The 24,906-nt window shown below is 43.5% G+C and overlaps 1 protein-coding gene across 6 annotated transcripts in view; it reads left to right on the top strand.

Annotated features, from left to right (window-relative positions):
- LIN9 (lin-9 DREAM MuvB core complex component) overlaps positions 1-24,906 on the top strand; it is a 63,685-nt gene that overhangs the window by 4,361 nt on the left and 34,418 nt on the right. For 5 of the 6 annotated variants that reach the window (XM_030302380.1, XM_030302384.1, XM_030302381.1 and 2 more), the window contains exons 2-6: positions 2,904-2,936; positions 4,868-4,962; positions 6,210-6,314; positions 16,717-16,850; positions 18,418-18,543. In XM_030302380.1, the coding sequence (XP_030158240.1) occupies positions 2,904-2,936; positions 4,868-4,962; positions 6,210-6,314; positions 16,717-16,850; positions 18,418-18,543 (493 nt within the window). The remainder of the gene's footprint in view (positions 1-2,903; positions 2,937-4,867; positions 4,963-6,209; positions 6,315-16,716; positions 16,851-18,417; positions 18,544-24,906) is intronic. The other variant, XM_030302382.1, reaches the window with a different exon arrangement.

The following is a 24,906-nucleotide window of genomic DNA, read 5'->3' as shown; positions in this document are numbered from 1 at the left end:
TGTATCTGTTCATCTCCCCTCCTTAGAATGTGAAGTGCATGACAGTGGGGCCTTTGGCTCTTCTGCGTTGCTGTTGAAGCCCCCGTGCCTCGAGCAGGGCCCAAGGGTGCAGTCAGCACTCTGCGTATTCGCCGGGGGAGTGAATGCTCACTGCTCTTTCCAAAACCAACCAGATTCTCTTGGCAGCCAGGTGGATACGTGCCCTGTCCGCCAGCTGCTTCCCCGTCGTGTTGTGCCGCGTGAGGCTTTTTAGCTAGACTTTATGGCCTTGCTCCCTCACTTCTCCCCCATGCTTCTACTTCCGCTGTCATTAAACCCGGCTGCTGTTTGGAGGCTGTTAAGGTGTCCTGTTACCCACCCGTTCTCCACATCGAGGCAAGAGAGTCGAGTGAGAGCAAGAGTGGCTTTGGTGTTGATGGCTTGTCTGTTTCTACAAGCCTCTCTCATCCTGCCTGCGGAGGAAAAGTCGGCTGCAGTTCGGGATCTGAGCTGCGTGAGAACGTTTCGTAGCCAGAACTGCAGTACCTTATCCGTGGCTTTTCATTTCAAGTCTGTTGTCCATTCGTACGAGTTGTGAATCATGGCTGCTTCTTTCTGTTAAACAACAAGGAGAATGACTCTGCCTTCTCTGATTTTTTACCTAGTTCATAGTCCTCTTTCTTACTTTATCCCCCGAGATCATCCTGTATTTGTTTTTGTGTTTTAGGAAATGTCCTAACGGATTGGCTCTTTAAAGATGTTTATACACATTTCGAACATGCCATTTAAAATTTTGTCTTTTCTCAGTGCAGGTAAATGACCAAACTTTTGAATAACTTAACTGCTGCCTGATTGTAGATTATATTCCATCAAACATAAATGGATGTCACAGTAACTGAGATGACAAGTAGCTGGTTCTAAAATAAAACAGACTTATGGGCACCTGGGTTGCTCAGTCGGTTAAGCGTCCGACTTCGGCTCAGGTCACGATCTCACGGTCTGTGGGTTCGAGCCCCGCGTCGGGCTCTGAGCTGACAGCTCGGAGCCCGGAGCCTGCTTCGGATTCTGTGGCTCCCTCTCTCTCTGTCCCTCCCCCACTCATACTCTGTCTGTCTCTCTCTCTCTCTCTCTCTCTCTCTCTCTCTCAAAAATAAATATTAAAAAAAATTTTTTTAAATGAAACAGACTTAAAAATGAGGAATGATATGTAATAATTTGACTATGACTATAGTAACAGAAAAAAAAGGTGCTCTCAACAGTTTTGTTTTTGTTTTTAAAGTTAAAAGGGAGTTTTTGCTCATCCGGAATTCTGTGAACAGTTTCTATTCTGGAGCAGAGAAAGGGTTTTCCTGTTGATTTTTCAACATTGAGATAAAATTGATACTTAACATTGTGTTGGTTTCAGGAGTGCAACATCATGACTTGATACATGTGAAGTGATCATCTCAGTGGGTTAGTCAACATCCATCACCACCCGTGGTTACGCTTTTCTCTCCTTCCACGAGCACTTTTCAGATCTGCTTTCTTAGCAGCGTTCATGTTGCTGTGCTGTGCATCACATCTCCAGCGTTTATTTCTCTTAGAGCCGGAAGTTAGTGCCTTTTTGATACTTCTGCCCATTTTGCCCACACCCCCAGCCCTCACTTTTGGCAACCACCAAACTGTTCTCTGTGTCTGTGAGCTCAGGTGTGACTTTTTGTTTTTAATTTTTTTAATGTTTATTTATTTTTGAGAGGGGGGAGGGGCAGAGAGAGAGGGAGACCCAGAATCCGAAGCAGGCTCCAGGCTCCGAGCTGTCGGCACAGAGCCTGATGCGGGGCTCGAAATCACGAACCGAGAGATCGTGACCTGAACCGAAGTCAGACACTCAACCGAGCCACCCAGGTGCCCCTATTATTTTGCAAGTGACCTGGACTTCTTTGCAATATACGTAGCCAGTTCTGATACTTCCAATGTAGCGCGCTCCCTGCCTCATCAACATGTACTTCCCTGTGGTTTCTCCGCTTCCGCTCGCCCCCAGCGCCCGCAGGACAGCGACCAGAGCCTGGAGGCCGGCTGTTTAGAGGGGGGCTGAGGGTTCCCCGCGACAGAGCCCCTCGGACCTTTATTAACAACAGATTCTGGGTGTGTGAGGAGCCTCCGGGTTACTCAAATACACGGAGGCGTGTTTTCGTCAGAGAGCCCTCCAGCTGTGTGCCAGCCCCTCTGGGCTGCTCTGACGCCAGCTGGGGAGTCCTGAAGGGTGCACACACCTGGATTCTAGACTCCCAGGGGACCCCCGGCCTGATTGACAGTCCCGCTGGATCCTTTGCACCTTCTCTTCTCTCCACTCCACTGCCACTGCTGATCTTTGCTTCAGTAAATGGCCGTGTTCCTTTCTCTTTTCCTTCTCCAGCACCAGGACGCTTCTGGGTGAGGATCCCAAATCCCTCTGTGCCGACGCTTCCCTGCCTTCCCTCCCCCAACTCTCACAACTTCCACAGGACTCCCGATAGCTCTCTCTAGCTTGTCCTTACTTTGCCTGAGTTCTGGCCTGCAGCTGGGATGGCCTGCTGGTTCTTTCTTTCTATTTTTTTAACGTGTGTTTATTTTCGAGAGAGAGGAGTGCAGACGGAGGGGGGACAGAGAGGGAGGGAGGGGGGGAAGAGAGAGAATCCTAAGCAGGCTCTGAGCTGTCAGCACAAAGCCCGCCGCGGGGCTCCGTCCCAGGAGCCGTGAGATCACGACCTGAGCTGAAATTGAGAGTCAGACGCTTACCCGACTGAGCCCCCCAGGTGCCCCAGCTCTGGCTACCTCTGATTGCACACCCCCCTGCCACTTCAGTCTCTACGCCCCTAAAACCAGATGGGCCGCTTTCGCCCTGTAGCCAAGTTCTGTTTCTCTCGTGTCGATTCTGAAATAACACTGATTTGTTTTCCTTGCAGGCTCTTCAGCAAAAGCCCTTGTCAGTTTGAAAGGTAAGATCATAGCGCGGTCCTTCGCGTATGGCATAAGGTGGAAATTTGATTCATTAAATTAACGGGGATACAATGTTTCTCTTTTCTTTCCAAATTAGGCTTCATTCTAACTTTTAAGAATTGGTTTTCACTGATGAAATTTTAAATTCATAGACTGTTATAGGAGAATTGGTCCTTGGTTGTTGGAAATTACTGAGAAATTTTTTCCCCTGGGGTGCCCGGCTGGCTCAGTCGGTAGAGCATGCGACTCTTGATCTCAGGGTTGGGAGTTTGAGCCCCACAGTGGGTGTAGAGATTACTTATGAATAATAAAATCTTAAAAAGACATAGAAAAATTTTCTCTAGAATTATTGATTAAATAACTTTTTTTATAATTTGCAGGTAATCTCTACCCCCAATGTGGGGCCCAAACTTATGACCCCCAGATCAGGAATCACACACTCTACCGACTGAGCCAGCCAGGTGCCCCAAACCCCGAGAACTTTTTAAGTAAACATTGCAGACATCATAGTAGAGTGAAAGCATTTTTTAATTAAGGCTTTTAAAAAATGCTTATTTATTTTTGAGAGAGAGAGAGAGCACAAGTGGGGTAGGGTCAGGGAGAGGGAGACAGAGAATCCAAAGCAGGCTCTGAGCTGTCAGCACAAAGCCTGACACGGGGCTCGAACCCACGAACTGTGAGATCATGACCCCAGCCAAAGTCGGACGCTCCACCCATTGAGCCACCCAGGCGCCCCTAGAGTGAAAGCATTTTGTTGAACAACTGTGCTCAGCTGTATTTTTGCATGAGTTTATTTCTTAGGAATCTGGCCTTAAAAGTAATAACGTAAGTCTCTTGAAATAAAAGAATGATAGTACTTTTCTCGGAAGAAAAGTTGTACATGTTCCTTGGTCTTGCTCTTTCTTTCTGCACGTACACTGGCCACCCCTCTTACTGTAGTTTGTTTTGAGATTTTGCTTGAGCAGGATTCTGCCGGGTAAGTAAATCCTGAACCAGGCTATGCTCAGAGTACTTTCAGTACTTGTTCAGTACTTTTAGTTTTTAGAGCTACTGTGTTGTGTGTTGTGTCGGTGATTTTCCGCATTAAGTCCCGGCTTGAGAACGCTTGTGTCTACGACTGCCCTGACGTGTTTGCCTGGCAGGGTCAGCCCCACTCTGCCTTTTTTGTGCTTCTTAAAATGTACATCTGAAAAAAGTATTCCGTTATTCTTTTCCTCCCAATATTAAAACCATTTCGCTTTCAAAAAGTACATGTACAAGTGATATATTTCTTACAGAAAACGGTTAGAAAATGCTGATGAGCACCTAGAAGGAAATAAAAATAACTGTCTTGTGTGTATTCATCCTAATTTTCTGTGTCTTTGTATAAACCTATCCTTTTTATAAAAATTGAACTCGCTCTCTTTATTTTCATAATACCTCTCATCAGTTACCTGATCGGATTGTTTCCGGTTGCAGATAGCTCTGAAGACATTTCTTTGAATCAAGGAAAACAGAAACACCCACACGTTTTATTTTTGTATATCCAGGGTTTCACATATCGAAGCAGGAAACGTTGAGAAATATACTCTAAATTCAAAGTCAGAAGCTTTTTCCATTTTTCCACTGCCTGTTTTCAATCAGATTGTGCTTCTTATTCTTAGCAAATTAGAATGAAGGAATTACTAGAACACAAAGAAAGAAACCACACATATTTTAATGGGAGAATTTAATACTTTCAAGATTCAGTGCCTTGTCCAATTATGTAGCGCTTGACAAAAAAAAAATACGGAAGAGATTTTTCATTTGTAATAAACCAGAATTACTGTGCTCAGTATATTTTTTCCATATTGGTAAATATTTCAGATATATTGCTGTTAATAAAAAGGCAATGTTTGTAGTATAAAATCCTTTGAACTTAAATCTTATTAGTAATAATTACTTATTACAGAGGGAAGCTTATCTAACACACGGAATGAAAAGTACAGCTCTTTACAAAAAACACCTGTTTGGAAAGGCAGGAACACGGGGTCTACTGTGGAAATGGTAAGGAATTAGTGTTTCTTACTCTTTAGCATATGATAGCTAAATTGTCTGTATTATTGTCATGTGCAGATTCTTACAGGACAGCAAGAGTTTCCCAAGGTTTTCCCCATCTCCAGGCATTTGAGTCTCTAAGTGTCATTGAGTAGTGTACGATCATACTCCATCAGTAGCCTTTGATATTCTGGTCATCAGGCATTTGTTAAGCAATTGCAGTTTCTTTAGTGGGCAAGACGAAAAACAAACAAACAAAAAAACCACACACACCAACCTCTGATCACTCCAAATCATACTTTATTTAGAATACAGAAAATTTCACATGCTCCCTGCAAAAAGATATAGAAGTAAGTGGTAAGATCTCAAAATCTCACGTAGGTCAAGGGTAAGTACAGGTATGACAGAAGGGACTTCCTGCCAGGGCTATGGAGTGTTAAGACTCTCGGTGGGTTTAATTTCAAGGCCCGGCACCTCTAGCCTTGACTCTGTTGGATGCTGGCCATATGCTGTGAACCCTCTGTGCCTACCTCCCTTCCAGCTGGGCGGGAGACCGTGTCCAGTGCTGGGACAAGGATTTGAAACACGATGTGGGTACGATTGGGATATTACTTCCGTTGTCCTTCTCTGTTGCTGAGGCCTCCGAACCCAGGGTGGACTGTAAAACTGTTCGTATTACTGACCCTTAAGCGTATGACGTCTTTTGGGCACTTAAGCCAGTTAGTTCTGGTTCTGTGGTCTAGTTCGGTTCTCCAGGCACTTATCAGATACCTGAGATAGGAATCTTGTGCTTTTGTTCACAAATGGAAATTCGGGTAACAGTTCTCAACAGAGTGTCTAGTATGTTATTACACGTTTCAGTTGAGTCTCTCGCGTGATCTAGTAACTTTGTCCAGCCCAGCCCTGTGCGGCGGACGCCGTGTGATACACCCCCTGCTGTCAGTCTGAGCACTGACACGACGAGGTCTGGAATTGTCAGAGCTTACTTTCCTCTTGCACGTTCAAGGCTTCTAAGGCCACTTGGGTTCCAATTTTACTCATCAGCTAGGTGTTTGAATTGTAAACAGATTGCATCAGTATGCACGTCACTGCTTTGTAAATCTAAGATCAGTCACGTCTGACTTTGAGCGCTTGGTATCACCGACACTCCATCCTTCCAGCCTCAGCTGGATCACCCAGTACAGGATTGATTAGATTTTGGAAGAAAAATGAGAAGTGTTCGGTCTTTTTATTAAAGAAACAAATTTCTATCCTAGCCTTTCAGAAACTCAAAGCGAAGTCGACTCTTTTCTGACGAAGACGACAGACAAATAAATACCAGGTCCCCTAAAAGAAACCAGAGAGTGGCGATGGTCCCGCAGGTACGTGTGTCACAAGCATTTTGTTCCACGGGAAGGGAGGTGAGCAAGTGCTCACGTGATCAGGTTTATTTTTATTATTCTGTTACGTCTCAAGTAACAAGTTCTTCTTCTTAAGTCAGTGCTCCAACTCAGCTCCTGTATTAGTGACCTAGAAAGGCCATTATTTTATTGGTGGACTTTTTCCCAGCGTAGAAAGCCAGACCTGTCTCACAAATGCACACTTGCAAGCATGGAGAGGAGAGTGGACTGAAAACAAGTAGGATTTGGTAATAGGGAGTCAGTTCGGAGTTTTGTAAGGAAATGAGAGGGGAGAAAACATTTTACTTAATGACTGGAAAGTATGTTTTGTGTGTGTGTGTGTGTGTGTGTGTTTAAACATTTATTTTTGAGAGAGAGAGCACTCACAGGCAAAGGGCAGAGAGAGAGAATCCCAAGCAGGCTCCACGCTGTCAGCCCAGAGCCTGATGTGGGGCTCAATCTCACGAACCATGAGCTCATGACCTGAGCTGAAACCAAGAGTCAGGTGATGAACCGACTGAGCCACCCAGGCACCCCAAAAAGTTCATTTTTTGAAGTATGACGTGCTATCCCGACTTGGATTCTGGGACAGGAAAAGGACATTAGTGGTAAAGTCTGTAGTTTAGTTAATACTGTTGTGCCACTACTAATGTCTTAGTTTTGACAAACCATGGTTATGGAAGGTGTTAACATTAGAGCTGGGTGAGGGGCATATCTTTGCAACTTTTCTGTAAATTTACAATTTTTCCAATCGTTAATTTTTACCTCTACCCATTCCCTAGGTCTGCTTCCCTCAGTAACTAGTGACTGCTGTAATGAGTTTGATTATCCTTTTAGGTCTTTATAGGGCTTTTCTAAAACTTTAAATAGGTGTTCACAGAAAATATGTGGTGTTCTTTAATGTTTCTGGTTTTAAAATTCTATTTGTAGTATCATTTTCATGATAACATACACATCATTCTGTAATTTAGTTTTTCATTTAAAAGTCTGTTTTGGGGGTGCGTAGGTGGCTCAGTCAGTAAAGCGTCTGACATTGGCTCAGTTCATGCTCTCGTGGTTCGCGAGTTCAAGCCCCTGCATCGGCTCGCTGATGTCAGCACAGAGCCTGCTTTGGATCCTCTGACCCTCTCTCTTGGCCCCTCCCCGACTTGCGTGCGCTCCCTCTCTCTCTTTCCCTCTGAAAAATAAACAAACGTTTAAAAAAAAAAATTGGGGCACCTGGGTGGCTCAGTTGGTTAAGCATCTGACTTCGGCTCAGGTCGTGATCTCACCATCCGTGAGTTCAAGCCCCACGTGGGGCTCTGTGCTGACAGCTCGGAGCCTGGAGCCTGCTTCGGATTCTGTGTCTCCCTCTCTCTGCCCCTCCCTTGCTCACGCTCTGTCTCTCTCTCTCTCTCTCAAAAATAAATAAAGATTAAAACAAAAATTTTTTTTAATTAAGTCTGTTTTTGAGATTTGGCCATGCTGATTGATTGAGGTAGATGATAGGTAGACTTCAGTGTTTGGTTTCTTTTTACCGTTATATATTATTGAGCCTTACGATACCGTAGTTTGTACGTTCTCTGGCTTACGGGCATTTAATTGGTTTCTAAGTTTTCACTAGTACAGATAATGGTGTCGTGAACACCCCAGGCCTGTCTGTATAAACTTGCAGGTGTTTTTCTAGGACAGATGCCTGACATGTGAAACTGCCAGATCACAGGATGTGCACATTTAAACGTTTTGTTTTGTTTTATTTGCTTTTAATTTATCTCCAAGTTACTTAGCATCTAGTGCAATAATGATTTCAGGAGTAGATTCCAGTGATTCACCCCCCACGTATAACACCCAGTGCTCATGCCAGCAAGTGCCCTCCCTGATGCCCCTTCCCCGTTTAGCCCACCCCCCGGCCACAGCCCCTCCAGCAGCCCCTCGGTCTGTTCTCCGTATTTAAGAGTCTCTTCTGTTTCGTCCCCCTCCATTTTTATATTCTTTTTGCTTCCCTTCCCTTATGTTCATCTGTTTTGTCTCTTAAAGGCCTCATATGAGTGAAGTCATACGGTATCTGTCTTTCTCTGACTAATTTCACTTAGCATGACACCCTCCAGCCCCATCCCCGTGGTTGCAGCAGTTAAACATTGCACAGCAGTCCCACCTCGTTCTCAGAGGCCCCGTGCTGGCTGGTGTGCTCTCCCCACAGCCCGTCCCGGTGCCTGTTTCCCCAGCGTTTGCTGCTCCGCACGGAACCAAGCGTCTGATTTTTGCCGATCCGATAATAGCATCTTCCTGGTTTTCGTTGGCATTTCATCTGTGAGTGACCTCGAGTACTTTTCACATAGGTTTAAAAATGATTTCTTGGGGCCTCCTGGGTGGCTCAGTTGGTTAAGCATCCGACTCTTGATCTCAGCTCAGGTCTTGATCCCAGGGTCATGAGTTCAAGCCCCGTGCGGAGCTTGGTGCTCGATGTGAAACCTACTTTTAAAGATAAATAGGGGCGCCTGGGTGGCGCAGTCGGTTAAGCGTCCGACTTCAGCCAGGTCACGATCTCGCGGTCCGGGAGTTCGAGCCCCGCGTCGGGCTCCGGGCTGATGGCTCGGAGCCTGGAGCCTGCTTCCGATTCTGTGTCTCCCTCTCTCTCTGCCCCTCCCCCGTTCATGCTCTGTCTCTCTCTGTCCCAAAAATAAATAAACGTTGAAAAAAAAAAAATTAAAAAAAAAAAAAAAAAGATAAATAGGGGCGCCTGGGTGGCGCAGTCGGTTGGGCGTCCGACTTCAGCTCAGGTCACGATCTCGCGGTCCGTGAGTTCAAGCCCCGCATTGGGCTCTGGGCTGATGGCTCAGGGCCTGGAGCCTGCTTCCGATTCTGTGTCTCCTTCTCTCTCTGCCCCTCTCCCCTGCATGCTCTGTCTCTCTCTGTCTCAAAAATAAAAAAAATTAAAAAAGTTAAAAAATAAATAAATAAATAAATAAAAGATAAATAAATGAATAATCAAAGAAGAGAAGAGAAAAACGATTTCTTTCCCGTAAACTGTTTGTCTTTTTTCCTATTTTCTGTTAGACTGTTGATCATTTTCTTATTCGTTCATAAGAATTTTTTTTTTTTTAATTTTTTTTTTAACGTTTATTTATTCTTGAGACAGAGAGAGACAGAGCATGAACGGGGGAGGGTGTGAGAGAGAGGGAGACACAGAATCCGAAACAGGCTCCAGGCTCTGAGCCGTCAGCCCAGGGCCCGACGCGGGGCTCGAACTCCCGGACCGCGAGATCGTGACCTGGCTGAAGTCGGACGCTTAACCGACTGAGCCACCCAGGCGCCCCAGGAAGTGGATTTTATTTTATTTTTTTTAATTTTTTTTTTCAACGTTTATTTATTTTTGGGACAGAGAGAGACAGAGCGTGAACGGGGGAGGGGCAGAGAGAGAGGGAGACACAGAATCGGAAACAGGCTCCAGGCTCCGAGCCGTCAGCCCAGGGCCCGACGCGGGGCTCGAACTCACGAACCGCGAGATCATGACCTGAGCCGAAGTCAGACACTTAACCGACTGAGCCACCCAGGCGCCCCTCATAAGAATTTTTTATATGCTAGGAATATTAGCCATTTGGCCTGTTTATATTGATTGTAATTTTTCTCAGTTTGTAGCTTGTTTTCTTGACTCTGTTTCTGCATTTTTACCATGCAGGACTGAAAAAAATTGAAGGGTCAAATACAACTCTTTCCTTTTAGCACTCCCTGGGTTTATACTTACTCAGAAAGATCTTCTTTAGTCTGACATTTATAGTTTTTGAATTCACGTGTATTTAATTCATTTTTTTTTTTAATGCTTCAATTTTCACTTCATCTGGGATTTATTTTGGAGTAAGGGATTAGGTGAGACTGCAGCCTTGATTTTTCCCAGAGGACTACTTAGTGGTCCTGGTCTCATTGACTGAGTGGTCCATCACGATTTAAAATGCTGCCTGCATCCGGCTCTTGGCCGGCTCAGGTCATGATCTCGAGGTCGCATGATCCAGCCCCCTGTCGGGCTCCTCGCTGGGTGTGTTGGGATTCTCTTTTCTTCCTGTACCCCTTCCCTGCTCGCGCTCACTCTCAAAATAAATAAATATACGTTAAAAAATTAAAAAAAAAAATTAAGATGCTGCCTGCATCACAAGCTACGTTCCTGTATATATTTGGGATTATTTCTAGACTTTTGCATCTCTTTCTGTCTAGTATGTCCCTGTATGTGCCAGTGTCAAATTGTTTAATATGCTTTTACATAGTGTTTTCGTATCTGGTAAGATATTATTACATATCCTTTTCTTAGGTTCTCAAAAGTATCCTTGCACGTTTTTTTTTTTTTTTTTAAGTTTGCTTATTTTGCGAGAGAGAGAGAGAGAGAGAGAGAGAGAGAGGGAGAGCATGAGTGGGGGAGGGGCAGAGAGCGAGGGAGAGAGAATCCCAAGCAGGCACTGCACTGTCAGCGTGGAGCCCGATGTGGGGCTCGAACTCACGAACCGGGAGACCATGACCGGAGCTGAAATCAAGAGTCAGACGCTTAACCAATCGAGCCACCCAGGTGCCCCTTCTTGCACAATTATTTTTCCATAGGAACTTTAGAGTGACCCCGACTAGGAGAAAAATTTTGTTGGGATTTTTATTGGTTTCACACTAATATGAATTACTTTATGTCCTATGACGTGTTTGTAACACTGAGACCGTCCGTCCGAGAACTGCTGGTAGGTTCCGCTTATTCGGGCCGTGGTGTTCCTCTGTAGACTTTACAGACTTTTCCATGTTGATCTTGTACATTTCTTCATGGTATTCCTAAGTATTTAATACTGTTGTGCTGGTCATTTTTGCTTTCATAAACAGGATATTTCCCCTGTTTTATTATCTGATTCTCACTTATGCAGAGGAAAGTACTGATTTTTTTTTTTTAAGATACTGATTTTTCAGAAATGTTTATTCAGAGAGAGAGCACGAGTGAGCACAAGCATGAGCGGGGGAGGGGCAGAGAGAGGAAGAGCGAGAATCCCAAGCAGGCTCCGCACTGTCAGCGCAGAGCCCAACACAGGGCTTGAATCCACGAACTGTGACATCATGACCTGAGCCAAGACCAAGAGCCAGTTTTTTAACCTACTGAGTCACCCAGGCACCCCTTGTTTTGTTTTTCTGTTTATCTATTTTAAGAGAGAGCTGCAAGCAGGGGAGGGAGAGAGAGAGAATCCCAAACAGGCACCGTGTTACCAGTGCCAAGCCCAGTGTAGGGCTCGATCCCACAAACTGTGAGATCATGACCTGAGCCAGAGTCAAGAGTTGGACGCTTAACCGACGGAGCCAGCCAGCCCCCCAGGCGCCCCTAGGATACTGATTTTTGCACGTCAACTTTGTATTCACCCGCTTCGTTAGATTCTCTTACTATTGTCAGTGACTACAGTTGATTTTCTTGAGTTTGCTAGGACAGCCATATCACCTACAAATAACGATTTTTGTCTTCTCCTTTACAGTTTTTATTCCTCTTACTGGGTAATTCCATCAAAACAACGTTAAAAAATAGTGATAGTCAATACCTTGGTCTTATCTCCCATGGTAGTGACCGTGGTTTTAGTACTTTGACTTTGACTATGATGATGACTTTTGGGTTGGAATGAGGAGAAATAAGTTTTACAGGTTCAGAAGGTGTCCATCTATGTTTATTTTCTTGGTCAGTAGAGCCAAAGGTTTGTCCGTTTTGTTGATCTGTTCAAAGAACTTTTGGTTTCATCATTTTGTCTCTTATTTTTCTATTTCATTTATTTCTGCTCTAATCTTTTTTTTCCTTGTTTTTTTTAACTTGTTTTATTTTTTATTTTTTAAAATTTACATCCAAATTAGTTCGCATATCGTGCAACAATGGTATCAGGAGTAGATTCCTTAGTGCCCGACCCATTTAGCCCATCCCCCCTCCCATAACCCTCCCATAACCCTCAGTTCTCCATATTTATGAGTCTCTTCTGTTTTGTCCCCCTGCCTGTTTTTATATTATTTTTGTTTCCCTTCCCTATGTTCATCTGTTTTGCCTCTTAAATTCCTCATATGAGTGAAGTCATAGAATTTTTGTCTTTCTCTGACTAATTTCACTTAGCATAATACCCTCCAGTTCCACCCACATAGCTGCAAATGGGAAGATTTCATTCTTTTTGATTGCCGAGCAATACTCCATTGTATATATATATACCACGTCTTCTTTATCCATTCATCCATCGATGGACATTCGGGCTCTTTCCATGCTTTGGCTCTTGTCGATAGTGCTGCTCTAAACATGGGGGTGCATGCGTCCCTTCGAAACAGCACACCTGTATCCCTTGGATAAATGCCTAGTAGTGCAATTGCTGGGTCGTAGGGTAGTTCTCTTTTTAGTTTTTTGAGGAGCCTCCATACTGTTTTCCAGAGTGGCTGCACCAGCTTGCTTGCCCATAATCTTTTTTTTTAATCTTTTTTTCATATTTATTTATTTTTGAGAGAGAGAGACAGAGTGTGAGCAGGGGAGGGGCATAGAAAGAGGGAGACACAGAATCTGAAGCAGGCTTCAGGCTCCGAGCTGTCTAGCACAGAGCCCGACGTGGGGCTTGAACCCACAAACTGTGACATCATGACCTGAGCTAAAGTCAGACGCTTAACCGACCGAGGCACCCAGGCGCCCCTCTGTTCTAATCTTTATTTAATTTTTTTCTTTCTGCTTGCTTTGGGTTTTCTTTGCTCTTCTTTTTCTAGCCTAAGGTGGAAGAATAGGTTATTCTTATTATTTTTTTTTTTAGACCTTTCTTCTCTTCTAATATAGGCATTTATTCTATAAATTAACCCCCAACCACTGCTTTAGCTGTATCACTTATTTAACTATTGGTACGTTGTGTATTTTCATTCTGTCTACTTCTACTGAGATTTTTTTTTAGCGAATGTTGAATTTTATCAAATATCTTTAGCACCAATAGAGGTGATCATATGATTTTTATTGTTTTAATTCATTAATAATGGCAGGCTGTGTTAATAGTTTTCTTATACTGGACCGTCCCCACATTCCACTTGATTGTGTTGTTCCATTCTTTTGATATTGTGATGTCGTATCTGGCAACTTTTTTTTTTTACGCTTTGAGAAAATTGAGATGTTATCGGTGTATAATGTTATATACGTTTCAGGCACACAACATAACGGTTTGATATTTGTGTACGTGGCAAAACGATTACCACAATAAGAGTAGTTAACACATCTGTCACTGTGGTTCCAAAGTTTGTTTCTTGTGATGAGAACTTTTGTTTAAGTTTTATTTATTTATTTTGAGAGGAGGAGAGTGCTTGTGTATGTGTGTGCATGGGAAGGGCAGGGGCGGAGAGAGAATCCCAAGCAGGCTCCGTGTTGTCAGCACAGAGCTGATGTGGGGCTCGACCTCACGAACCAGGAGATCACGACCTGAGCCGAAATCAAGAGTCAGACACTTAACCGACTGAGCCACCCGGGCGCCCCTCTTGTGATGAGAACTTTTAAAATCTCCTCTGTTAGAACCTTTCAATACTCAGGACACTATTTACTACAGTCACCACACTGTACGTACATGCCCATGAGCACTGACTTCATAACTGGAAGCTTGGGTCTTTTGACCCCTCTCCCCTGTTTCAGTCCCCCCCGCCCCTCCCAGGAACCACCAGTCTTTCTGTATTTATGAGTTTGTTTTTTGTTTTTTTTGTGTGTTTTTTTGGTCTGTTTTGTTTTTCAGGGAGTTTTTTTTAGATTTCACATATGCGTGAGATCATACGGTGTTTGTCTTTCTCTGACTTACTTCTCTGAGCATGATTCCCTCAAGGCCCATACGTGTTATTGCAGGTGGCAAAGTTTCATTCTGTTTTTTATGCCTGAGTAATATTCCTCTGTGTGTGTGTGTGTGTGTGTGTGTGTGTGCGCGCGCACGCACGTGCACACACGTGCATGTGAATGTGCATACCCACCACATCTTCATTACCCTTCATCCATTGGTGGACACTTAGATAGCTTCTGTGTTTTGGCTGTTATAAATAATACTACAGTGAGCATCGGTGCAAATATCTTTTCAAGGTAGTGTTTTTGTTTTCTTCAGATAAATACCCAGAAGTGGAATTACTGAATAAGGTTCTATTTTTTTTTAATTTTTTTAATGTTTATTTACTTTTGAGAGAGAGAGAGAGAGAGAGAGAGAGAGAGAGAAACAGAACACAACTGGATGAGGGGCAGAGAGAGAGAGGGAGACATAGAATCCGAAGCAGGCTCCAGGCTCTGAGCTGTCAGCACAAAGCCCGACGCGGGGCTCGAACACATGAACCGTGAGATGATGACCTGAGCCGAAGTTGGACACTCAACCGACTGAGCCCCCCAGGCGCCCCAAGGTTGTTCTACTTTCAAATTTTTTGAGGAACCTCCGTGTTTCCCATAGTGGCCGCACCAGTTCGCATTCCCACCCACAGTGCAAGAGGGTTCCTTTCTCTCCACATCCTCGCCAACACCTGTTGTTTCTTGTCTTTTTTTTATAATATTGGCCACTTTGATAGATGGGAGGTGATGCCCCATTGTGGATTTGCCTTTCCCTGACAGTGACTCCTGTTGACCTTTTTGTGTACCTGTTGGCCATCTGTATGTCTCTGGGGAAATGTCTCTTCATATCGTCTGCTCATTTTTTTTTTTAATTTTTTTTTTTAACGTTTTATTTATTTTTGAGACAGAGAGAGACAGAGCATGAACGGGGGAGGGGCAGAGAGAGAGGGAGACACAGAATCGGAAGCAGGCTCCAGGCTCTGAGCCATCAGCCCAGAGCCCGATGCGGGGCTCGAACTCACAGACCGCGAGATCGTGACCTGAGCTGAAGTTGGATGCTTAACCGACTGAGCCACCCAGGGGCCCCACGTCTGCTCATTTTTTAGTTGGATTGGTTTTTTTGCCGTTGAGTTGCATGAACTTTTTATATATTTTGGATATTGACCCTTGATCAGATACACAATTTGCAAATATTTGCACCCATTCTGCAGACTGCCTTTTCGTTTTGTTGATGGTTTCCTTTGCTGTAAGGAAGCTTTTTACTCTGATATGGTCCCACTTGTTAATTTTTGCTTTTGCTGCCTTTGCTTTTGGTATTAAGTTAAAAAAAAAAAAATCCTCACCAAGACCAAGCTCTAGGAGCTTACCACTGACGTGTTTTCCTAGGGATTTTATGGTTTCAAATCTTGCATTCGAGTCTTTAATCTGTTTTGAGTTTATTTTTGTGTGTGGTGTAAGAAAGACAGTGGTCCAGACTCATTCTTTGACATGTGGCTGTCTCGTTTTCCCAACACCATTTGTTGAAGAGACTGTCCTTTCCGCATTGTACATTCTTGCCTCCTTTGTTGTAAATTAATTGGCCATATGTGCACGCATTTATTTCTGGGCTCTCTATTCTGTTTTATTGATCAGACCGTGCTTTTATGCCAGTATGATACTGTTTTGATTACTGTAGCTCATAGTATAGTGTGAAATTAGGGAATGTGAGGTCTCCAGCTTTGTTTTTGTTCTTCCTTCTCAAGATTGCTTTGGCTACTCTGGATCTTTTGTGATTCCGTAACATTTTCAGATTGTTATACTTCTGGGGAAAATGCCATTGGAGTTTTCATAGGGATTGCATTGAATTTTAGATTGCTTTAGATACAATGGACATCTTTTTTACGTTTATTTATCTTGGAGAGAGAACGAGTCAGGGAGGGGCGGAGAGCGAGAATCCCAAGCAGGCTCCTCGCTGACAGCATGGCGCCCGACGCAGGGCTTGATCCCATGAACCGTGAGGTCATGACCTGAGCCGAAACCAAGAGTCGACACATAAACTGACCGAGCCACCCAGGTGCCCCCATAGTATGGACGTTTCAACAAATATTAATTCTCCCAGTCCATGAGCACGGAAGGTCTTTCCAAGCATTTTTAACATTCTTGCAAATGAGTGATATTTTTTGAGATTTCCTTTTATTATACTTTGGCAGATTTTATTGTTACGCTGTCTACATAAAAATAGTTGGGAAGCTCTTCCTTGAGTTGAAGCATTTTGATAGCACTGGTGCTGTGGTTTGATCGAGATTCACCGGTGAACCTCCCGGGCCTAGTGCTGTGTGCTTGCATTTTCTCTCTGTGTCACACTTCTCTTCTTCCTGTATGTAGCGCAGTGCTAACATGATGGGGACGATCACGTCACCGTCCTTATCAGAATAGGTTATAAAACTGGAGGTTTTACGTTTGTAAGAAATAATCAGAGTGCTTATTTTATTAAGTAATAACAGAAAATGTTGTTGTTGAACCTTTTCGAGTACTTAACCATAATCTGCCTTCTTACACGTGTCTTTGATGTTACAGATGTTCATTTTTATTCGATGGACCTGTAATTAATCTCTTTTTATTGTGTAGAAATTTACAGCAACAATGTCAACACCAGATAAGAAAGCCTCACAGAAGATTGGTTTTCGATTACGTAACCTACTCAAGCTTCCCAAAGCACATAAATGGTGCATATATGAATGGTTCTACTCAAATATAGATAAGTATGTATCCGGCTTACATCGTGAATATCACTTGAACCAGAAATTGAACTTTTTCAAATGTTATAAGCCATCCTCTTTCCTATAGGTCTGTTTTGATTCTATTTTTTCTGATTTCCTTTTTCTATTCTCCATTCTAGTTTTCCCCTCCCCCCCTTTGCAGAAGTTGTTACACATTTTTATGAAAAGTCAAATGAAAGTATAATTTCTATATCATAATTTACAAAGACTATGGAGTGGATACCCTAAAACAGAGCTCCCTTATTTGTAATGAACCAGATGTGGTTTATAAATCTTGAGATTTTTTCTTTTTTTAGAGAGTGAGAGAGAGAGAAAGAGAGAGCAGGAGAGGGTGAGAGAGAGAGAGAGAGAAAGAGAGAGAGAGAGAGAGAGAGAGAGAGAGAGAGAGAGAGAATCCCAAGCAGGCTCTGTGCCCAGCTCAGAGCCCAATGCGGGGCTCATCCCACGACTGTGGGATCATGACCTGAGCTGAAATCAAGAGTTGACACTTAACTGACCATGCCACTCAGGCGCCCCAGATCTTGAGATTTTTAAATGCTAGTATGTTGGGGCACTCCCACCTGACTCAGTCAGGAGAGCATCCGACTCTTGATCTCAGGGTTGTGAGTTCAAGCCCCATTGGGCGTGCTACTTAAAAAACATGCTAGTATATTGGTAGAGAAGCAGTTACTAATGGTAGAAATGATTCAGTGAGATTTTTAAGATAAGCTTTTTATTTGGGACATAGTATTTATATACTTTAATTATACATAAATGTTTAAATAGAACATAGAGATCCGGGCGAAATCCATTTATTCAACAATAGTAACAATAGAAACAATTCTGAATTCTTATGCATCCTAATCGAATCGGATCTGTGCTAATCACTGATGCTTGCTCTGCTGGCTACTTATCTTGACTTCCCCTTCCTGGTTTCTAAACCAGTTGCCTACACTGCAGTGACTCTCGTGGATGGTCATAGCTGACCCTGAAACTCACGTGTGATTTGATTGCTAAGTCTGGTTCCTGGTTTCCCAAACTCACGAATGATTGTTTTATTTTTGGCCACAGCTTTTTCCATAGGCTTATGACACTCCCAGGGTGTCCTGGTGTGATCTGAGTTCTTCTGGAATTTCCAGGAACTGGTCTGACCCTCTCGAGTCCTCCAGTTTTCTAAAAATGATTTAATCTCCAAGAGGACTCCTTGGTGTTGGCATTGCCTTTGGGGCGGAGATACTTTGTAGCCGATGTTCATCCTCCCAAGATATAATGACAGATGCTAGGCTGCTTCCCAAAGGATACACTCTCATGTGAGATCTCACAAAAAGCAGTGTCTCCTACCTGTTTCACAAGTAGCTTGTAGCACTCGTGGTTTCCCAGACTTTCACAAACACCACTTTTGGTTTAGCGCTTTGCATCTGTGCCCACTTTATACGTGTTCTGGGTAGAAGCGTAAGATGGCATTTGGTGATTAGTATAATGTTGAAAATTGGAAAGCAGATTTTGAAATGTATGCGTCTGAAGCAGCTTGTTGTATATTAACCTTTAAAATACCATTTCTGTTTTACAGACCACTTTTTGAAGGCGATAATGACTTCTGTGTATGTCTGAAGGAATCTTTTCCCAATCTAAAAACAAGAAAGTTAACAAGAGTAGAATGGGGAAAAATCAGGCGGCTTATGGGAAAACCACGGAGGTAAAAATAACATTTTTATTTAAAATAAAATCAATAAATTACTCGATAGTATCATTACACATTGGTTTTTTTTCATCTTCACAAGGACTGATACTGGAAACCTAACTTTTCAGAATAATTGTGTGTTAAATATATCCTGTTAACCAGCCTTTGTTCAGATTACAGGCTTTGAACATACTTTTTTTTTTTTTTTTTTTTTTTTTTTCATTATTTTCTTAACTATTTGGCAGGGCGGCCGTTATTTGGGGAGTGAGCTCTAGTGGGGGAGGGGCAAAGAGAGAGGGACACAGAGGATCCAAAGCAGGCTCTGTGCTGACAGCAGAGAACCCGATGTGGGGCTTGAACTCCAAAGCCATGAGATCATGACCTGAGCTGAAGTCTGATGCTTAACCAACTGAGCCACCCAGGTGCCCCTAATTTTTTTGCTTTTTAAAAAACATTTATTTTGAGAGAACACAAGGGCGGGAGAGAGGCAGAAAGAGAGGGAGGGAGGGAGGGAGGGAGGGAGAGAGAGAGAGAGAGAGAGAGAGAGAGAGAGAGAGAGAGAGAATCCCAAGTAGGCTCTGGGTGCCCGACTCGGGGCTCGATCTCAGGAACACTGAGATCATGACCTGAGCTGAAATCAAGAGCTGGATGCTTAACCAACTAAGCCACCCAGGTGCCCCCATCTGACTGTTGATCTCTGCCCAGGTTGTGATCTCAGGGTCATGAGTTCAAGCCCCATGATGTTGGGCTGCCCACAGTAGAAAAAAAAAAAAAAATTGCTGACACATCTTAAGAGTTCTCTTCAACAAGAAAAAATTTTAACTGTATATGGTGACAGATGTTGACTAGGTTTATTGTGGTGATATTTTTTGCAATATATACAAATATCGAACCGTTCTGAGAGCACCCCCAAGCGGGGGAGGGGCAGAGAGAGAGAGAGAGAGAGAGAGAGAGAGAGAGAGGGAGAGAGAGAATCCCAAGCAGGTTCTGTGCTGTCAGGGCAGAGCCTGATGTGGGGCTCGATCTCATGAACTGTGAGATCATGACCTAACATCAAGTGTCAGACATTTAACCACCTGAGCCATGCAGGTGCCCCAAATTCCCGCTTTCTGTACAAAATTTGAAATAATGTGGTTCTCCCAATTTTTCCCTTGTACACCTAAAAGTTATATAAGGTGTTATATGTCTGTTATACCTCAATAAAATAAGTGAAAGCACATTCTATCTCAAAAAAAACAAAACCCCAGAAAGAAAAATCAAGTGAATCTATCTGTTATTTTCTGAAAATTGCTTAAAAAACATTGTTTTTTTAGGGGCGCCTGGGTGGCTCAGTCGGTTAAGCATCCAACCTCAGCTCAGGTCATGATCTCACGGTCTGTGAGTTCCAGCCCCACGTTGGGCTCTGAGCTGGCAGCACAGAGCCCTACATGGGGCTTGGACTCCAGAACTGAGAGATCACGACCTGAGCCAAAGTTGGACACTTAACTGACTGAGCCACCCCATCACCCTAAAACTTACTTTTCATGTGACATTACTTCTCCTTTTCCAGTTTCATCTTTCTTTCTAACACATTGGAAAACCTTGTATTACTTTTTTTTTTTTTTTTTTTTTTAAGTTTATTTATTTTTGAGAGGGGGAGAGAGCACGAGCCGTGGAGGGGCAGAGAGAGAGAGGGAGACACGGAATCCGAAGCAACTCCAGGCTCCGAGCTGTTAGCACAGACCCCGACACGAGGCTGGAACTCACGAACCGTGAGATCACGACCTGAGCCAAAGTCAGATGCTCAACCAACTGAGCCACCCAGGCGCCCCGGAAAACCTTATGTTACTTTTGAGTGAAATTTTGAAATTTGGGACACCTGGCTGGCTTAGAGGAGCACGTGGCTCTTGATCTTGAGGCGGTGAGTTCGAGCCCCCGATGCAGTATAGAGATTACTTAAATAAATGAAACTTTAAAATTTTTTGAAATGTTAGGTCATGAGTTCTGATATTCGCTGCCTATTAGAGGCACGTACAAGATTTTTTTCACTCTATTTTTTAAGTTTATTTATTTTGAGACAGAGCGAGAGGACATGTGTGCATACGCAGGGGAGGGGCAGAGAGAGAGGGAGAAAGAGAGAAACCCAAGCAGGCTCCACCGCAGGGCTCGAACCCGCGAACCGCGAGATCATGACCTGAACCGAAGTCAGACACTTAACCGACTGAGCCACCCAGGCACCCCAAGACTTTTTCACCTTAAATGGTGGGAAAGTTCAGGGAAGACATGGAAATATAAAGTGACTTGGGCAAGTAGAAACAGAATTTAGTTTTAATGATTTTTTAAAAGTTTTTTAATGTTTATTTTTGAGAGAGAGACACAGTGCAAGCAGAGGAAGAACAGAGAGGGGGACACAGAATCCAAAGCAGGCTTCAGGCTCTGAGCTGTCAGCACAGAGCCCGACGTGGGGCTCAAATTCATGAACTGTGAGATCATAACCTGAGCCAAAGCTGGGCACTTAACCGACTGAGCCACCCAGGCGCCGCCCCAGTTTTAATGATTTCTATAGGTAGCGATGAAACACAAGGAGAACTTTTAATGGAACTGGTAGTATTTTATCTATGTATTGAAAGGTCACATTGCTGATATGTCTTTAATATTTCCCTCCTTTGTAAGAACAGAATTAAAATGAGATGGACCCGTGTGTTTCATCCTGGTAGTTTTTGGTCTTTGGTAATTAATTCCTTTAGGCCATTTTGGTACAAAACTGTGACTTTACATGTTTATGTAAATTGAGGTTCTTGTTTCTAATTATTGTCCATCAGGATCATATGTTAGTCACTTTTTCATTGTTTTCTTATAATTCTGTAGCTTAAGAGTGTCGTTGAAATATTTCTCATTAACTTATTCCGTTACCTTTCTATAACATTGCTTAATGGTTTAGTTCTTTACTTCATCAAAGTTAATTTACAGTTGAAATGAAGTCTTTATTTTCAACAAAAGTTTGTAGTTTTTCTTTTCTCTGAGGAAGTCAAGGTACAATACATATTATTGCTACAATATACTTCTTAAAATACCCTAAAAAAATGATAAAATGCCAGGAAGAAAATGTGCAATATACAGATGGTGAAATGGGAAGATGTATTTGAGGTTTGATAAGAAGACTTAAGGTTCTAAGTTAATCTGTAAATTCAAATCACTCTCAATAAAAATATCAGTAGAACTGGGGCGCCCAGGTGGCTCAGTCGGTTGAGCGTCCGACTTTGGCTCCGGTCACGATCTCACAGGTCGTGAGTTCGAGCCCCACGTCGGGCTCTGTGCTGACGGCTCAGCCTGGAGCCTGTTTTGGATTCTGTGTCTCCCTCTCTCCCTGCCCCTACCCCACTCGCATTCTGTCTCTGTCTCTCTCAAAAATAAATAAACATTAAAACAAACAAAATCATTGGGACTTTTTTTTTTTTAACTAGATGAACTAATTCTCAAATTCAGATTTAAGAGAGGTGAAATCAAGCAAAAAGATCTAGGAAAAATCTGAAGCAGCAAAGTAACTATGCTTACCAGATATTGAAGTCGATTACAAAGTGATCATCGTTAACAAAGTATAGTAATGGCACGTAAATAGATGGATTAAGAAAAGAGAGTCCAGATAGTGTCACAGATGTCTCTGGGAATTTAATGCAGAATAGCAGTGGTTGCCTCTCAAATACATGGAGGGAGGAAGAGGCTAAATTATTTACTTCATGGATATTGAGACCACTCTAGCAACCTAGAGAGAAAAGAAGCCGGTTTCATAATTTTTATTTTATTTTATTTTTTGAGAGAGACAGAGCATGAGCAGGGGCGGGGCAGAGAGAGAGGGAGACACAGAATCCGAAGCAGGCTCAGGGCCCTGAGGTGTCAGCACAGAGCTGGACGCGGAGCTCGAACCCATGAAGCGCGGGATCATCCCCGGGGCTGAAGTCGGATGCTCAACCGACTGAGCCACCCAGGCGCCCCTAGATGATTTAAATATTTTTAAAATGAGGGGCGCCTGGCTGGCTCAGTCAGTAGAGCATGCGACTCTGGATCTTGGAGTTGTAAGTTCAAGCCCCAGCTTGGGTGTAAACATGACTAAAAAATTAAAAAATCTTAAAAAATGCAACAGTAAAACTGGTAGAGAAATTTATGGGAGAGTTTTGCTTAATCTTGAGTGGGAAAGGTCTTTCTAAGAGTCCACAAAGCTAGGCATCATAAAGGAAAATATCAACAAATTTAGCTGCATAAAAATAACATCTCAGGGCCACCTTGGTGGCTCAGTTGGTTAGGCGTCTGACTTCGGCTCAGGTCGTGATTTCATGATTCCGTGAGTTCGAGTCCCACGTCCGGCTCTGTGCCGACAGCTCAGATCCCGGCGCCTGCTTCGGATTCCGTGTCTCCCTCTCTCTCTGCCCCTCTCCCACTCATGCGTGCGCACACTCTGTCTCTCTGTCTCTCCCTCTCTCAAAAATAAACATTAAAAATAATAATAACATTTTGCATTACCCTCTCCAAAAGAAACATGAAATCAAAAGACAATGACAAATATTTATAACTCTTATCACAAAGCCCAATTTCCTAATATGTAAATAACTCCTGTGCGTCCATAAGAAAAAGTCAAAAAATCCATGATAAAAATGATTATAAACAGTACATAGGAGAGAAGAAAAAAATGGATCTTGTAAACACATGAAAAGAGGTCAGTCTTACGCATAGTAAGAAATGGAAAAATCAGAGTATGCTAGGATACTGGCTTTTAGTTCGTAAAGCTTTAATATGTTATGTTGGCAGGGGTATGGTGAGTGGTCACGCTTGCTGGTGAGAGTAAATTTAGATAACCTCTGTGGAGGGCAATTTGATAATCTCTCTCAGATTTACAAATCTCCATACCCTTTGACCTAGTAATTCTACAACGTTAGGTTACAGAAAAGTCTGTACCTGGGTGTTACTAATTACAGTATTGCTTCCAGTAGCAAAAGATTGGCAAAACGTGAATGTCCAATAATAGGGGAATGATTCATTCAAATGTGGTATCTCAATATAGTAAACAACTTGGAAACCACTTAATGTAAACCAAAATAAAATCAGAGATCATTCCTTGTGTGCTGACTTGGAACAGATTGCTAAGATACATTAAGAAAAGAAGGCAGAGGGGCGCCTGGGTGGCTCAGTCGGTCGAGTGCCCGACTTCGGCCCAGGTCACGATCTCACGGTTTGTGGGTTCGAGCCCCGTGTGGAGCTCGGTGCTGACAGCTCAGAGCCGGGAGCCCGCTTCGGATTCTGGGTCTCCCTCTCTCTCTGCCCCTCCCCCACTCATGTTCTGTCTCTCTCTGTCAAAAATAAATAAACGTTAAAAAATTTTTTTAAAAAAACTTACGAGATTAAGCTTACCAAGTGTTGGTGAGGCTCTGGGGAAACTTGGAATCCTCTGTGCTGTTGATGGGAACATAAAATGGTGCAACCACTTTGGAAAACCGTCTGATAGTTTGAAGACCTCTTTAGAGAATTTAGGTTCACAGCCGAATCAGGAGGAAGGTATAGAGATTTTCCCATATACCCCCGGCCCCCACAGAGATGCAGCCTCCCCCGTCCTCAGTATCTCCCACCAGAGTGGGTTGATGGGTTCGCTCCCGGTTTTGTACAGTCTACGGGTTTTGAAAAACGTACACTGACAGATCTACCATCAGGATGTCATAGAGTATTTGCTCTGCTCTAAAAATCTCTCGCACTTCAATTAGTCATTCCTCCCCCCACAGTCCCGGCTACTGGCAACTGATCTTTTGATTGTCTCCAGAGGTCTCCATTTTCCAGAGTGTCATATATTGGAATCACACGGCATGTAGCCTTTTCAGATTGGCTGCTTTCACTTAGTGGTATGCATTTCAGGTCCCTCTGTATCTTTTCCTGGCTTGACAGTTCATCCTTTTTGTGGGTTTATTTTTTAATTTTTAAATCAAAAAAGTTTTTTGAGAGCGTGCGGGTGGGGGAGGGGCCAAGGGAGAGGGAGGGAGAGAATCTTAAGCAGGCTCCACGGTCAGCACGGAGCCCGACGTGGGCCTCGATCTCCCGCCTGAGATCGTGACCCGAGCCGAAATCCAGAGTGTGACGTTTCACCGGCTGAGCCACCCAGGTGCCCCAATCGTTCATCGCTGTGAGCGCTGAATCGTATGTCCGAATATCCCACTCGCCTCGCTGAAGGACGTCTCGGTTGCTTCGAGTTCTGGCAGTTGTGAGTAAAGCTGCCATAAGCGTGTGTGTTGAAGTTTTGGTGCGGATGGAAGTTTCCACCTCATCCGGGTAGATACGAAGGAGTGTGGTCACTCGAGGGTATGGTAAGAGGGTGCGTCGTTTCGCGAGAAACCATCTAACCGTCTTCCAAAGCGGCCG

This window comes from Lynx canadensis, chromosome F1 (genome assembly GCF_007474595.2).
Source record: "Lynx canadensis isolate LIC74 chromosome F1, mLynCan4.pri.v2, whole genome shotgun sequence".
Classification (NCBI taxonomy): domain Eukaryota; kingdom Metazoa; phylum Chordata; class Mammalia; order Carnivora; family Felidae; genus Lynx; species Lynx canadensis.
The sequence above is the reverse complement of the archived record's forward strand: the minus strand, read 5'-3'. Positions and strand labels throughout refer to the sequence as shown.